The sequence below is a fragment of the Camelina sativa genome, chromosome 6 (assembly GCF_030686135.1).
Source record: "Camelina sativa cultivar CO46 ecotype springtype chromosome 6, ASM3068613v1".
Classification (NCBI taxonomy): Eukaryota; Viridiplantae; Streptophyta; class Magnoliopsida; order Brassicales; family Brassicaceae; genus Camelina; species Camelina sativa.
In genome coordinates, this window is record NC_141885.1 from 2,831,782 (window position 1) to 2,847,780 (window position 15,999).

At 37.6% G+C, this 15,999-nt stretch overlaps 4 protein-coding genes and 1 pseudogene across 8 annotated transcripts; 4 read left to right on the plus strand and 1 right to left on the minus strand.

The window, feature by feature from the left end:
- Positions 1–1,461: 1,461 nt before the first annotated feature.
- LOC104793895 (uncharacterized) lies at positions 1,462–2,949 on the minus strand. Its single transcript, XM_019246503.2, has 2 exons — positions 2,507–2,949; positions 1,462–2,337 (listed from the first exon to the last, which is right to left on the minus strand). Exons 1-2 carry the CDS (start codon positions 2,537–2,539, stop codon positions 1,462–1,464), a joined length of 909 nt encoding a protein of 302 aa, XP_019102048.2. The 5' UTR covers positions 2,540–2,949.
- Positions 2,950–4,586: 1,637 nt separating this feature from the next.
- LOC104790223 (F-box protein At3g26010 pseudogene) lies at positions 4,587–6,010 on the plus strand (annotated as a pseudogene).
- Positions 6,011–6,585: 575 nt separating this feature from the next.
- Positions 6,586–9,693, plus strand: LOC104790224 (serine/threonine protein phosphatase 2A 59 kDa regulatory subunit B' eta isoform). Of its 4 annotated transcripts, none has more exons than XM_087455762.1 (4): positions 6,586–6,783; positions 6,980–7,099; positions 7,203–8,544; positions 9,109–9,693. In XM_087455762.1, exons 3-4 carry the CDS (start codon positions 7,300–7,302, stop codon positions 9,412–9,414), a joined length of 1,551 nt encoding a protein of 516 aa, XP_087311888.1. In that variant the 5' UTR covers positions 6,586–6,783; positions 6,980–7,099; positions 7,203–7,299; the 3' UTR covers positions 9,415–9,693. The 4 variants fall into 4 exon arrangements, with proteins under 4 accessions (XP_087311888.1, XP_087311891.1, XP_087311889.1 ...); XM_087455765.1 differs by having other exon boundaries at positions 6,650–6,783; positions 7,020–7,099; XM_087455763.1 differs by having other exon boundaries at positions 6,658–6,823.
- Positions 9,694–9,878: 185 nt separating this feature from the next.
- Positions 9,879–12,549, plus strand: LOC104790227 (serine/threonine protein phosphatase 2A 55 kDa regulatory subunit B' delta isoform). Of its 2 annotated transcripts, none has more exons than XM_087455766.1 (3): positions 9,879–10,598; positions 10,697–11,865; positions 11,956–12,549. In XM_087455766.1, exons 2-3 carry the CDS (start codon positions 10,744–10,746, stop codon positions 12,274–12,276), a joined length of 1,443 nt encoding a protein of 480 aa, XP_087311892.1. In that variant the 5' UTR covers positions 9,879–10,598; positions 10,697–10,743; the 3' UTR covers positions 12,277–12,549. The 2 variants fall into 2 exon arrangements, with proteins under 2 accessions (XP_087311892.1, XP_087311893.1); XM_087455767.1 differs by having other exon boundaries at positions 9,896–10,598; positions 10,705–11,865.
- A 98-nt stretch (positions 12,550–12,647) lies between these two features.
- On the plus strand, positions 12,648–14,340 carry LOC104783523 (stemmadenine O-acetyltransferase-like). Its single transcript, XM_010508668.3, has one exon. It carries the CDS (start codon positions 12,723–12,725, stop codon positions 14,100–14,102), a length of 1,380 nt encoding a protein of 459 aa, XP_010506970.2. The 5' UTR covers positions 12,648–12,722; the 3' UTR covers positions 14,103–14,340.
- The last annotated feature ends 1,659 nt before the right edge of the window (positions 14,341–15,999 follow it).

The following is a 15,999-nucleotide window of genomic DNA, read 5'->3' on the forward strand; positions in this document are numbered from 1 at the left end:
CGTACATTCCATAGCATATTTGCTATCTCATCTCGTACGTTATTCATATATTGGCCATCATTTGTTCCCTCTTCTTCCTCAAGTCGATTAAGTTCGCCTTCTGCAAATCGTCGTCCACGACTATCTCGAGCAGTGACATTTTCGTCTTCAAAATCAGCATCTGGAATTCTATGAAGCCTGATAAAATTGTGAAGAACCATAGTAGCATGCACAATTCTGTTCTGAGTCTTGACATCATAACGAGGCAAATTGTCAAGAATCGTCCATTTTTTTTTCCAAACTCCGAATGTTCGTTCTATCACAGAACGAAGTGATGCATGCCACCTATTATATAATTCTTTTTTGTTCCTCGGAGCACCTGCATCAAATTCTGAAAGATGATATCTGATGTTTTCTCTGCTGCTTCCTCTATATGGAGCTAGAAATCCCCGCTTGTTCGCATATCCAGAATCGACGAGATAATACTTACCTATAGGAGGTCTCGGGAATAAAGGATCTCCATCTATTGCATACTGCAACACCAATGAATCATGTGTGGATCCAGCTGCGCCTAGCCATGCATACTTGAAGATCATGTTTAAATCGCATATGGCCATTATGTTTAGACTTTTCTGTCCATTTCTATCAAAATACCCAACTGCATCACTACCTCCAACCATTACTTTGACATGCGTTCCATCAAGTGCTCCAACAAATCCACTAAAGAAAGGCCAATATCTTGAATCTTCTTGTAACTTACGAGGATAGTGCTGGAGTGATGTTGTTGTTGGAGTTTTTAAATACTCACATGCAAGTCTCTCTACAGCGTCCAGTACCTCATGGAACTTTCGATAAGCAGTCTCTTGGGAACGACCAAAAGTCATTCCAACAAAGCGTTGAGATGCATTTTGACCGCATGTAACCAAAAATATTGCCACCATCTCATCAATACTGATATTATCGGTACTCCGTAAGTTGTAACGTTGCTCCAGCGTTGTGCACAGGTTCTTGAATGCTTCCGGATGCATCCTTAACATGTTCATACAATTTACCGGCTTGTTACGAATCTGCCTTTCAAGGTTTTGCCATCCTAATCCTCGTTCTTCCGCCATTGGTTGTTTAGAAAAATAACGATTGTAATACTCCATCAAAGGCTGCATTATCGTATCCATATACTCATCATCTTCTAGATTGTACAACTCTAGCAACTCGTCTTCTGTAAGATTTTCTAAACCCCGAGAATACAGCTCGTTTAATCGTATGACCTATAAATAGATGAGAATAAAAAAAAACTAGGATTAGAACTTAATTATTTTATTAATCATAAACCATGTAACATTAAGCAAAATAGAACTAATTTCTTAGCATTGAACCAAAACAAAAAAACAAAAAAAAAACCTTAACCTAAAATGCATTAGAAAAAGGAAAAGGAATATTATTAAAAGATTTTTAATCTTCTAGATTAAAAGTCTTCGTCTGACTTTATTCTCCATCACAACCCGTTTTCTTGGTTCCACCTTCATACCCTATCTCTTTGAATAATGACATGAGCTCTGTATGAGATGGAGCATTGAATTCTTCGTGAGTCTCCATGTTTGTGTTACGGATGTTCAAATCCAGGTTGACACTTGGAGGACCTCTTTGGCAACTTTGCAAATTATTGAGACGATTTCCAATGAAATCTCCGTTACGATCATATCCCGTATAACCCTCCAAGAATATGATCTTATCATGATCATTTTCACTAGAGACCATCATTTCTCGGGCAAAGAGATCCTCCTTTAGTACTTTGATACACGCCCACCAAAAATCTGTCCACCTTGTCAAACCTTGAATTGATTGCAAGACTCCATATGCCTCTTTGTATGGTGTAGCTTCATTCTTTTCTCTACGTTCTCTTGCCTCTTCTACTTGAGCACGACGAAATTCCATCATTTCTTTGAATTGTCCACCCATCTCTGTTTCAAATGCCGTTCTTCTTCGTGGCATGTTCTTTTCTCCACTCCGTAGTACATCTTTCCCTCGATTACTTGGGTATGGAGTAACACGTGATTGTTTTTTAGCTGACCGCTTCGCTGGACCAATTGGCGACAGTGGAGGAGATTCGTTTGTGATGGTTTGAGACTGTAGATGTGCATCCTTTGTAGGAGTACGGTTTGAATCATCTCCATCATCATCTACGGCTATCGGAACGAACTTGTCCACTGATTGCCTCTCATCTACCTCAGTATTGTTTGCATCTTGCTTATGAGTTGGGTACATAGCTTCTGGTTTACTGCCTTGACAACCAAATATGCGTCTCATAAGCTCCATATGGGGAATTCCTTCTTCACGGATAATTTTGGCATATGGTATCTCCTGCACAATATTTTTAAGAATATTAATATGATAGCTAGCAAAATAAAATATGTATTACAAACAAGCTTATTTCTGGATTTACAAAAAATAATACATAACCTTAAGTTACTATTAATATATAAATTAACTAATTTAAACTACAGAAAAAATAAAATAAAAAAGAAAATACCTTTTCACGGTCAACCCACCAGTCCGGATCCATGTAAATCAAACCCGTGTTCTGATCATAGTGTATTCCAGTGAAATTTCTCAGCCTCTTATAAGCATTCCACTTATTTCTCAAAGCATCGTATTTGCTTTTGAAAGAATCCCACAGAAGATTTATCTTAGTTTGTTCCAAAAACTTTTCACAAATCCGCACTCGGCCGATTTCTTTCGGTAGCTTCTGCTTGTATCTAATTCTAGCCAATTCAACATCAAGAAGCTCCAAGAATATTCTGATATACTCATCATTCCATACAATTTGTTTCTATAATACACATTAAAAGATTAAATACTAAACATCCAACGTTTTTAAACTGCGTATGTGATATATTCATTACCTTACGGCGGATACTTCCACTCCCACCAATATCCTCGCCACCAGCTGCACCAGCTGCACCACCTTCATTAGACATCTTCATCAAAAACAAATAAAATATATTAGTAATATGCACTAATATTTTTAAACATATATATAAACTCGATGGATAAAAAGAGTAGAAGAAAGAAAACCATACTACGTACTGTTTCTTCAAAGTGTGCTTATTTGACAATAAGCTTTAGGCATCTATATATACAACTTAAAATTTCCGTGTACATTTCAACGACGAATAATAATAGGAACAACTTTTTTCGTTTGAAAGAGTCTGATGAACACTAGAAAATTTTAGAAAAATCTTTGACCAAAGTTGTTTACGGGTGCTTAGCATAAAAATAGAAACAAATAACAAATATTTTTTTAAAAAAATAATCGATTGAATAATTTAAAAAACTGATAACTCAACTCTAACACATGACAATTTCCATGATGTTGAATAATCTTTTGAGTTAACAATTTTACAAAAGATATACATCAAACTTGTACATCAACCATAACACATGATTATTCAAACTCAACTTCAAAAAATTTAGTTTTGTTAGTGATTGGTAACATTTTTGAATAAAATTTGAGTTGAGACCATAACTCAACATAAGTCAATAGTAACACATGTTACCAGTGAGAGCCAAAAATTGGATTTTCTGAATTTTGATTTTATTTTCACAAGTGTAACATTATCTTGAAATTTTAATTTTTTTTATGAAGATAATTGTTTGAGCATGAATATGTTTGATACTATTAATTAGGAAAAAACACTCTTCAATTATTGTGAAAATCTCATTTCCATTATTAGTAAGATGGTTAGTTTTAGTAGTATTTTTAATTTGTTGATTTTGTATTAGTTACAATTTATTTTGTTTATTTTAAACTGATTCTCTGTTTTTTTTTTTTTTTTTTTTGTATCTGTTGGATATGGTATTAATGAATTAGACTGAATATCAGATTTTAGGTTTTACTTTATATACAGAAAAATCATTATTCAAAAAAAAAAAAGAATAATGAGATAGAGTATGGTAGTCACAATGTAACAAAATCAATGGTTGTTATTTTTTATATTTATTAATTACTACGTATTGCCATGAGTTTGAGTCATTTTTGTTTGTTAAAGTTGAGACTTTTATTTTATTTTATTTGGGCTAAAACCGTGTTATATATAGATTAAGAAAAAGAAATGTCCGCCAAATAGTAGTATATTTGTTAATTAATCTTGACGACGACAACAACAACAACAACAACAACAACAACAGCAACACGTAAAGTTTGATACATACATATATGTCGCCTTTTTAGCAAAGGAATGTTTCGTAGAAGAAGATAAACTTGGAACATAGTACAAAGATGAACTTCCAAGATTCTTCTCTTCTTTGTGACATTTTCTAGAATGGAAATAAAAATAATTGATCGAAGAACACAACAGAAACGATTATTTTGGGTCCACAACTCACTAGTTTTATATGTAGAATCAGGAATACAAGTGTTTAAGAAATACAATAGTCATAGAACAAAATAGTACACGAATTATTTATCATGTGAGCATAAGGTTTTCATATTGGGCCTTGTGAGGCCCATAAGGTATTGAGAAAAAGAGAAGTGGGCCGTTAGGTCTGGAGAGAGTAGAAAAAAAAGGAAGTGAGAGTGAGTGAAGTGTAGTCGTCGTCGTCGTCTTTCTCACATTTCTCCAGAAACCTGAAACCCTAAAAATCGCAAATTCGAAAATGGAAACACGAAATCGAACCATATATATCTGACAGAGGAGATATGGGCGGAGATTATAGCGAGGTTACCATTGAGGATCATCGCTAGATTGAAATCGGTAAGTAAAACATGGAAATCAACAATCGAATCAGTCTATTTCCGCCGTCTCTTTGCGTCTCTGCACCAAAAATCCTCAACCTCGTGGTCGATGACGGGAAACGGAGGAAAAGAACTCGTAGGTTTCCTTGGATGCGAGACATGGGGTCTCCCAAAGTCTCTATCTTTTTTCATCCCACCGCCTCTTCGCGTGATAGAGGCTTCTTCCCATGGGTTGGTTTTAATTTCATGTTCAGAATATGGTCATCGTGATTGCTTTTTTTTTTTGTGGGCAATCCAGTTTTAAAACAGTGGATCAAAATCCCTCCAGCTCCGACTAGGTTTCCTCCGTTTGGTTACACGGGTGGACAAAGATGGCTTCGTTTTGGGGTTCTTCAAAGTGGGTATGCTAGCTCAAATGGGGGTGACTAATAGTAATAACTATGACTCGAGTACTTTGTGTGTGTGTCTGTATTCCTCCGAGACTGGGATTTGGACTTCCAAGACTATTCATTGCCCTTCTGATATCACCGAATTTGGTTCTTTCACATTTGACGGTACTATTTACTTTGACCATCTTACTGAGCCTGGAGTTCTCGTAGCTTATGATTTCTGTTCTGAATCCTCCGATCAGTTTCGGGTTATACCTCTCCCGGATCATCCCAATCACGGCTTCAGAGTAGAATACAATGGTGCTTTCACTACTTCCCAAGGGTTTGTCATGTGTATCAGAACACTAGATCTATCCTCGTCTACTCTTGTCATGGCTTGGAGGTTGAATACTGATTCATCTTGGCAACTTGTGTGGGAGATCTGCCTCCCGCTACTTATTGGTGATTATGTACCCATGGCAATGCATCCATTTGATAGTGACACTGTCTATCTATGGGGTCGGGATACTCGTCATGTGGTATCATGTAACTTGCGGACACAGAAGAACGTAATCCACGGAGATGGTGATCATCAAGATTGTGTCTTGAACCAGTCTGTATATGAGGAGTGTATGGATGAGATATGCTGCGTTGATGTTTCTGGCTGGTTTTTACAGTTGGTGCTCCCACGGTGGATGGAATCGGTGCCCTGTCCTCCCCAAGTTGAGGTGATGGATACAGCTTCAGTAGTGGCTCACGTTACTGCTGCCATGCCAGAGATAAAACAGCGGCAGCTAAATCATTGGATTTGGAATGGATGATTTCAATTTGGTTTTCTGGTTTTCTTTCTTTACCACTATGTAATGGAAAGTATTTTATTTTGGGACTTCGCAAACTATTTCATATCATTAAATTTTTGCTTCTTTGGTTTTTTCAGTCCAGTGGACGAGTTCTCATCTTTTGTTAAGTTGTTAAACAAGGAGTCACACTTCTTCAGTTGGATGTTTTATCCCAGCCGCTTGGATTTACTTTAGAAAACATAAAACCTTAAAGAATAAATTGCAGCATTATCTGTCCTTGGATGTGATTCAACAAATTAAACAAGACCTGTTGGAACATGAATCAAAGGTAGAAGAGCTTAATCGTTGTTATTTCAACGTGGATGATGAATCTAGGAAAGAACAGAGGGGGGATTGTAGAAGAAGGGAACTGTGGGAAGAAGAGTGGACACTCTCGTAGCTTTGTTTCTTAGTTTCAAACATCCTCATCCATGTTTAAACTAGGAAGAGATCATTGGTTAGTGGCACATAGCCGTCTAGCTACACAAAAACGACGTGTGCATAGAAATGTAATGTAACTATGTAAGTGCCCGCTTCAAAAATTCGTAATCAATAAAAAACACAAGTATTATGAATAATTATTAAAAAAAATTAAAAAGTGCGATCGATGAAATCTAAACCGTTGGATCAAACCATCGAATTATAAAACTGGATCACGAGAATAATAATAAGAAAAAAAAAAAAAAAAAAAGCAGAAAATTCATCTCCTTTGATAGAAAAAATAAAAATTCATACTTCCAAAAGAAAAGGGGAAAAAACGAAAAAACGAAAAAAAAAACATTTTCTCAAGTCAACAAACAACAAACGAAGGTTTGAAGAACTTTGAATGTTGTTATCATCATCATCGTTGTAAAATCGTATCTGGGTATTTTCTCCTGTTGACCTTTCTCTAATTATATCATCTGGTGCGATTTTGTTTTAGCTAAACTTTTTATATCGAAGCCCTTCGTCGTAGTCTCCTCTTGTCTGTAAATCAATCTAATTTGTTCTTTCGGGAATGTGAAAGCTTTTGTCTTTGTTTTCATTTTCTGATTGTTCTGTTCTTTTGGATTGTTTTTCAGAACTCGAATCGCATATAAAGTTCGAATTTTTTTTCGTTAGATTGTATACAAAAGGGCGTGATTAAGGAAGAATAATATACAAAAAGGGGAAAGTTTTGGGATTTTTAATCTCGATCTCAGGTTTGTTGATTTGATTCTGTTTCTTAATTTTGTCAGGTTTGATCCAAAATTTGTGGCTTTTTTTTTCCAGAATTTGATTGATTTGGTTTCTTCTTCTATCTAGGTGTTTAGTTTGGTGATGTGGTTAGAGAAATCTGAATTCTGGTGTTGAGAAAAAGAAAAGAAGACATTTGTTGTGTCTTTTTTTTGGGTTTTGAATTATGTGGAAACAGATTCTAAGTAAGCTTCCGACTAAAAAGTCTTCCAAGCACGAACATCGTGGACGTGAACACGGTGGCCATGGCCATTCTTCTTCTTCATCTCATGCTTCAGGTGCCTCTACTTCCAAAACCAGTGATAATGGTACGGGGAAGTCACATGCTAAGAATGCTCCACCTGGTGGAAAATCCTCTACTTCTGACTCGGGTTTTAAAGATGGGAATCTAAAGAGCAGTGGAAACAACAACAACAACAACAGCAACAGCAACAGTAATGGGGTTTTCACTCCTTATGAAGCATTGCCGAGTTTTAAAGATGTTCCAAACACGGAAAAGCAAACTCTGTTCATAAAAAAGTTAAATTTGTGCCGTGTAGTGTTTGATTTCACGGATCCTACAAAGAACATCAAGGAAAAAGAGATTAAGAGGCAGACATTGCTGGAGCTTGTGGACTACGTGAATGCTCCGAGTGGAAAGTTTAGTGAAGTTGGTATCCAAGAAGTCGTTCGAATGGTCTCTGCTAACATATTTAGAACGCTTAATCCTCAACCACGGGAAAATAAAGTTATTGATGCCTTAGACCTTGAGGAGGAAGAACCTTCCATGGATCTTGCGTGGCCTCACTTGCAGCTTGTGTATGAGCTTTTCTTGAGGTTTGTTGCTTCGCCTGAAACTGACACCAAGTTGGCTAAGAGATATATAGACCAATCTTTTGTCTTGCGGTTACTGGATTTATTTGATTCCGAGGATCCTAGAGAAAGAGATTGTCTGAAAACCATTCTCCATCGTATCTATGGTAAATTTATGGTACACCGACCTTTCATCAGGAAATCCATAAACAACATCTTCTATCGGTTTGTTTTCGAGACAGAGAAACATAATGGGATTGCTGAGTTTCTAGAGATCTTGGGAAGTATCATCAACGGATTTGCTCTTCCTTTGAAAGAAGAGCACAAAGTGTTTCTTGTTCGAGTTTTGATACCTCTCCACAAACCGAAATGCTTGCAAATGTATCATCAGCAACTGTCTTATTGTATCACACAGTTTGTGGAAAAGGATTGCAAACTTGCTGATACGGTTATAAGAGGATTGTTGAAATACTGGCCTGTGACAAATAGTTCTAAAGAAGTCATGTTTCTGAATGAGTTGGAGGAAGTACTCGAAGCAACTCAGCCACCAGAATTCCAACGGTGCATGGTACCACTATTTCGCCAAATAGCTCGATGCTTGAACAGTCTGCATTTTCAGGTACCTATCGTTCTCCAATCTTTCTGAAATTATAGAACCTTATACAGTTGTTTCTATATTGACGAATGTCCCATTTACTTTGACATTTCCTACAAAAGGCTCTGTTGCTGTCAGTGCTTTGGTTTGACATTCGCTAGGTCATATCGTTTTGACATACTTTAACTGTAACAGTCTTTGGCCTGTGTATATTGTTAGCAGCTTATTGGAAATCGTTATAGCCTATAATACTGTTATATCAATAGATTAAATGGAATTGTTGGGTTTGCAGTAATGAAAGTATAAATGTATTAGGACGGTTATATTCATTTCTGGGTGATACTCGAAGCAGTTTCTGAGCTAAAAATTGAATGTTAAGACTATTGTTTTAAGTCAGAAGTTACAAAAATGGTAAAAAGTATTTTGCGTTTAAAGGCATCTGTTTTGGCTAAACAATGACTGCACATGTCCCTCGGAAAAGAGGTTTTACATGTCATAGAAGTCTAGTTGGTTCAGGATCTAGTGCATAGTGACTAAAGCTTCAGTTTTTGTTTCAGTGTATTACATACATCTGTCTGATATTTGCAGGTTGCAGAGAGAGCTTTATTCTTATGGAACAACAATCACATTGAGAATTTGATTATGCAGAACCGTAAAGTTATTCTTCCAATTATATTCCTTGCCTTGGAGAGAAACGCGCAGAAACATTGGAACCAAGCTGTTCATAGCTTGACACTAAACGTGCGAAAGATATTTCATGACCAGGACCCTGAGTTGTTCAAAGAATGCCTTGCTAAGTTCAAGGAAGATGAATCAAAAGCAGCCGAAACCGAAGCAAAACGGGAAGCCACTTGGAAACGTTTGGAAGAACTTGGGGTACAAAAAGCTTCATAAAGTTAGAGAGCTGTAGACAAGAAATCTTCTGTATCTTCTATTGGAATTGGCATGTTCTTCGGATACATACTTCAGAAGAGAAAAGTTTCATATTTGGTCTCTTCCTTTGAAGGAAAAGGAAACTCAAGATGTAAGATTTGTTCCCGTTTTGATTTCCATTATTTTTATTTCTTGTTTCCTCTAAAATCTTCCTCGTGCTTGTTAATGGATTTTTTTCTTTTTCTTTTGCAACATTGTATGATCCATTGTTCCACTTTGTTGAGACCTTTGTCTGATTCATTCCATCTTCTGCTTTGATACCTGCAAAAAATTGCAGCTTTAGGGGTTGCCTCTTGCCACGCTAAAGAATCAGTTTGTTGATTGTATTGTTGTATTAAATTGTCTTCTATTTTGGATTTTTCAGTTGTATAGTTTCTTTCAAAATCAGAAAAAAAAATCGTAACTTTATAAAACAAAAGGAACATTTTGTTAATTGTCTAGTACTGTATAATTGCTTTTAAAGACCAAATTTTGGGGTTTGCCAAAAAAAAAAAAAAAAAAAAAACCAAATTTTGGGGTTTGTGGATTTGGTTACGAACTCCGCAACTAAAGAATTTGAATCTTTAATGTTGCATAGAAACTCCACAAATTTTGGGGTTTGTGGATTTGATACATTTTGCCATTTTGGTTATGAGTTATGACTTACTAAAAAGCACTGTCTAGACGTTGTTCCTTTCCTTGTTTGTGCGGTTTGTGAAAAAATTTCTCTGGTCTTAGGGTCTTCTCTCAGTCACCATCCTCTCTTTCTCTCTCTTCTACTCAGTCTAATCTTTATCCATTCTCTCTCTTCTCTCTAATCTTATGTGCCAACGAAGCAATAGCTATGAAAAGCTAAACTCTTTCTTCTTCTTCTTCTTCTGTCTTTGTAGTTCGATTGTTTAGATTACTTGGGTCAAACCCAAGTTTGCTTTTTTTTTTTTTTTCTTTCTTTCTTTCCATGGTTCATCAAGTCTAGATCTTTGCTTTTCTGGGTCCAGAAACGACGATTCATGATATAAAGTTACAACCTTTATTTGCTTCTGGGTCATGGTTTTGTCTGCTTTTCGTCTTTTTTTGCTTTGTCTGGATGGAGGATTTATAATCTCTGAGATCTAGTAATAAGCTCAAGATTATTATTATGTTCACAAGAGTTGTTCTTATGCGTGGTGAGATGATCTTAGGAGTAGTTCAGTATCTTTCTTCAATTCGGATTTTGAGTTTCTGAGATCTATTAATTTTTTTTTTTTTTTTTTGGCTTTTGGAGAGCTAAAGAATCCGATCTGAGGAAGAAGTTGACTAAATAGATCGAAGATGTTTAAGCAGATACTTGGGAAGCTTCCAAAGAAACCTTCTGCTAAGTTTTGGGATAATGGTGAATCCCAAACTGCAGATAACAACAACAATCAAGGAGGAGGTGATGAAGCTTTGAGTCAGAGATCATCATCAAACGGAGATAACACTGATTGTGTTTCTTTTGATGTGTTGCCAAGGTTGAGAGATGTTTCAATCTCTGAGAAGCAAGAACTGTTTCTTAAGAAGCTTAGACTTTGCTGTGTAGTGTTTGATTTCGCCGTGGAGCCTCAACAGAACCTCAAGGAGAAAGAGATCAAAAGGCAAACACTTCTTGAAGTTGTGGATTATGTTATCTCTTCAGGGAATGGCAAGTTTACTGAATCAGTTATTCAAGAAGGTACAAAGATGATTTCGGCCAATCTCTTTAGTAATCCTCATCGGCAGTGGAAGAACAAAACTCCAGAAGCATTGGATTTGGAAGAAGAAGAAGGATCTCTGAATCCTTCTTGGCCTCACTTGCAGATTGTTTATGAGTTCCTTCTAAGAATCGTTGCGTCTCCCAACACAGACCCCAAGATATCCAAGAAATACATCGATCATACATTCGTTCTCAAGCTATTGGATTTGTTTGATTCTGAAGATCCGAGGGAGAGAGAGTATTTGAAAACTATACTTCACCGGATCTACGGAAGGTTTATGGTTCATCGACCGTTCATTAGGAAAACTATGAACAACATCTTGTATGATTTTATATTCGAGACTGGGAAGCACTCAGGAATCGCCGAGTTTCTTGAAGTTTTAGGATCCATCATCAATGGATTTGCTTTACCGCTCAAGGAAGAACACAAGCTCTTCCTCACTCGTGTCTTGATTCCTCTACACAAACTGAAATGCTTACCAAATTACCATCAACAGCTTTCTTACTGCGTTATACAGTTTGTTGAGAAAGATTGTAAGCTCGCGGATACAGTTATTAGAGGGATGTTGAAGTACTGGCCTGTTACTAATAGCTCTAAAGAAATCATGTTCTTGAATGAATTGGAGGAGATATTAGAAGCAACTCAATTAACAGAGTTTGAACGGTGTATGATTCCGCTCTCTCGCCAAATTGCTCAGTGCTTAAGCAGTTCTCACTTTCAGGTAAAGTTAAAAGTTTATTAGGTAGACTACATACCTGATTGTTAGATTCTTTTGAATTGTTTCATAAAAATAAACTGCTTGTGTGTTTAGGTAGCGGAACGGGCTTTATACTTATGGAACAACGATCATGTCACTAATTTGGTGAGACAAAACAGCAGAATCATTTTACCGATAGTGTTTCCTGCTTTGGAGAAAAACGGTAGCAGCCATTGGAATCAGGCTGTGAAGAACTTGACGGAGAATGTTCTCAAGGTTTTGTCCGATACAAATCCAGACTTATTCGAAGAATGTTTGTGCAAGTTCCAAGAAGATCAGCAAAAAGCAGAAGATACTAAGAAGAAGAATGGAGAAACCTGGAGACAGTTAGAGGAGATTGTTGCTTCAAAAGGACACACATCAATGGCGAAGTAAGAGTTTTTTTTCTGCACTTTTCAGCGATGCAATACAACAATCGGTTTATTGTTTTGTTTTGTTTTCTTTACACCTGAAAGGTATATACATTTACTTTGCTTTTGCTTGCTTCAAAGTCTCTGGTTTCGTCTTCAAGACTAGTTTAATTCAGTTAAACAGTGTGAGGTTTTAGCCAAATGTTGTTGTCCTCTTTCAGTTCTTGATTTATCTTGTATACTTCGGTCATGTAAACAAACATCTTGTTATGAAAAAATGAATTTTCTATTGTCTGAAGTCACTCCAATATTAAAATGGATCTCAATATGGAACAAAAGTTTTGTCCTTTAGTGTATAGAGGATCTATTGGCATTTTCCTGCAAGAATCTTTGGATTTTCTCTGTTAAATGTTCTGTCCAACAGGATTCTTCTTCTAAGTTCTAACAAAGAAACAGAAGCAAATCTTTGCGATGACTCTTGCTCGGTTTATCTCCAGGAGGTTTCACCAGAACTCCTCTATGATAGTCGATGTAGTCTCCCGAGACATCATCAAACCATCTTCTCCAACTCCAAACCACTTAAAGAAGTTTAAACTCTCTCTTCTAGAACAGCTCGGTCCAACGATCTTCGGTCCAATGGTTTACTTCTATTCAGGTAACAACAACAGAATCAAACCAACAGAGCAATTACAGAAGCTGAAGAAGTCGTTGTCTGAGACTTTAACTCATTTCTACCCTCTTGCTGGACGGCTCAAAGGCAACGTAAGCATCGATTGTAACGACTCAGGCGCTGATTTCCTCGAAGCAGAAGTCAATTCACCGCTTTCGAGTCTCCTGCAAGAGCCTTCTTCAGACAACTTGCAACGGCTGATTCCAACATCAGTTGATTCCATAGAGACAAGAACCAAACTGCTTCTTGCTCAAGCGAGTTTCTTTGAATGTGGAAGCATGGCTATAGGAGTTTGTATCTCACATAAGTTCGCTGACGCGACTTCTATCGGTTTATTCATGAAGACTTGGGCTGCAATCTCGTCTCGAGGGTCGATCAAAACCGTTGGATCTCCTGTATTCGACACGGTTAAGATCTTCCCACCTGGAAACTTCTCTGAGACTTCCCCTGCACCAGTGATTGAGCCAGAGATCATGATGAATCAGACTCTTTCGAATAGATTCGTATTCGATTCTTCGAGTATTCAATCTTTGCAAGCGAATGCTTCAAGCTTTGAAGTGAAACAACCTACAAGAGTCGAAGCTGTTTCAGCTCTTATATGGAAAACTGCAATGAAAGCTACAAGAACAGTTTCAGGAACATCGAAACCATCGATTCTGGCAAACTCAGCTAGTCTACGTTCTCGCGTCTCGCCACCATTCACAGAGAACTCAGTTGGGAACCTCGTGAGCTACTTTGCAGCAAAAGCAGAGGAAGGAGTAAACCAGACAAAGCTTCAAACTTTGGTTTCGGAATTACGAAAAGAAAAACAGAGGTTTCGAGATAACCATGTACCGAAGCTTGTAGGAAACCCAAGTGCAACAGAGATCATTTGTAGCTACCAGAGAGAAGCAGGACATATGATTGCAAGTGGAGATTTCGATTTCTACATCTTCTCTAGTGCTTGTAGATTCGGTTTGTACGAAACCGATTTCGGTTGGGGAAAACCGGCTTGGGTTGGGATACCTTGCGTAAGACAGAAGAACATCGTGACGCTTCTTGATACGAAAGAAGCTGGTGGAATTGAAGCTTGGGTGAATCTGAATGAACAAGAGATGAAGCTTTTAGAACAAGATAGTGAATTGCTCCATTTTGTTTCCCTGAATCCTAGTGTGATCCAACCTTTTCTCCATGTTCTATGATTATAAACCCGGTTTATTAAGCTAAACCGGATATTTATTTGTTGAAATTGGTTGGTTCAATTTTGACTAGCCGTTGGGGGAGGCCACTGAAAAGGTTGAAATTCAAGTAACGGGCAAAACAATCTGGTGATGTAATAATAAAATAGTCCAGGGGATGAAAATATTATATAAAAAAAAATATATTCATCTCACTTGTAAAAAAAATCACTTTATGATATAATACTATTTTCAGAAGTCATTATATTCTGTAACTCTGTTAGAAATTATATACATGAACAAGAGATCTTGTAATATATTTTCATAAAGACAATTTCAAAAAAATTTAGTATTTTATCTAATTGATTAATTTAGCACTAACTTGGAGCACACACTCTTTTTAACATAATACTAAAAGGCAAATATTAGTGTTTATTACTAGCTAATATTTTTGTAAAAAAAAAGAGAAATACAAGAATGCCAAAATATCACTGAATTTCAATAATTAAGCAGGTCCTCTAAAAGTATTATTATTTTATATCTTTCTATGATTTATAAAATTTAGCAATAAAAAGAAAAATTTAAACTTGGAGTACACTCTCATAATTAATATTGAAAGGCAGATATTAGTATTTATAATTAGCTAATTTTATTTTAATGGAAAAAATGAATTCCCAATGTTGGATATAGGCTTTGCTCCCAACATTACAGAAGCCCAAACAGAAGATCTTAGAGAGTTTTGGGCCTGAAGTCTTGGATCTGATCCATCTGGCCGCAAGGGCAAAATCGTCATTTTACAGAGGAACAGAGGAAGCTCTAGGTCACTGGCCCACTATATATATCAAATTTCATTGTCAGAAAAAGGAATCCACTTTTGGGGCAATTAGAGAGAGAAGAGCTTTTATATTCGTATAAACTGTCCTTAATTGTCATTTTCTGTAAACACTCTTTTCAACTCAACGTTAATAAAAGGACCAGTTCCGATTTATCCCCATTGATATTCGTATTATTTATATTGTCGATTTCATACATCAATAATTTGGCGCCCACCATGGGGCTAGACGGAATCCTTTCATTTGACGAATAGAGTTTGAAGACAAAGTCGTTTTTGGAAAACCAGCAGCATGTCTCATACCGATCTCTCCAGCAACGAAGGCGTCGACTCTTCCGCACCACGCTCTCCCGCATCTCGCATCGTATCTCCCAGGCCAATCATATGGGGCCGCACCCGCTCGAGGACGAACCAGCTCCAAGGCAACAATCCAACTGACCGCGAAGCCGTAGGTGAATATTCAATCGACCGCGAAACCATAGGCGACAATCCAATCGACCGCGAAGCCGTAGACGCTACGTGCGTCGCTCGGACAAATGGGGTGGATGACGACAATACTCCTCTTGATCGTGCTGCTAACGGTGTCACCCCAACTGACCGCGTAGCCGCAGGCGCTACTGGACACGCACGTAGAGGCGTCACTATCAGTCAGGCCGCGCTCGATCAAGCTGATCGAAGAACCCTGGACCGGATGAGTGGACAAGCCGTGCAAATGATGTCTCCAGGACCAACCAATCACTCAAGACGCCATAGGCCACAATCTGAAGCTCGACACGTGTGAGACGAAGACACGATGGCACCACGCATTCCGTGAGCTGAACACAATACTCCGCGTTCTGAGCATAACCCTCCGCGAGCTGGAGAAAACACTCTGCAAGCTGAACACAATACTCCGTGTGGAACGCACCACGCCAACAGAAGGCCCCGACTTTCGTCGATCGTCGTTGGACCCAATGGCGAGCAACCGAGAGTGCATTTCCAAACTGACCAAATGCTCACGGATCAACGTGTTGGGCCGAATCAACCCGAGAGCGCAGAAAATCGCGCCCTGCAGCAGGAGCTTCATCATATGCAAGCTCAGTTGAAGAT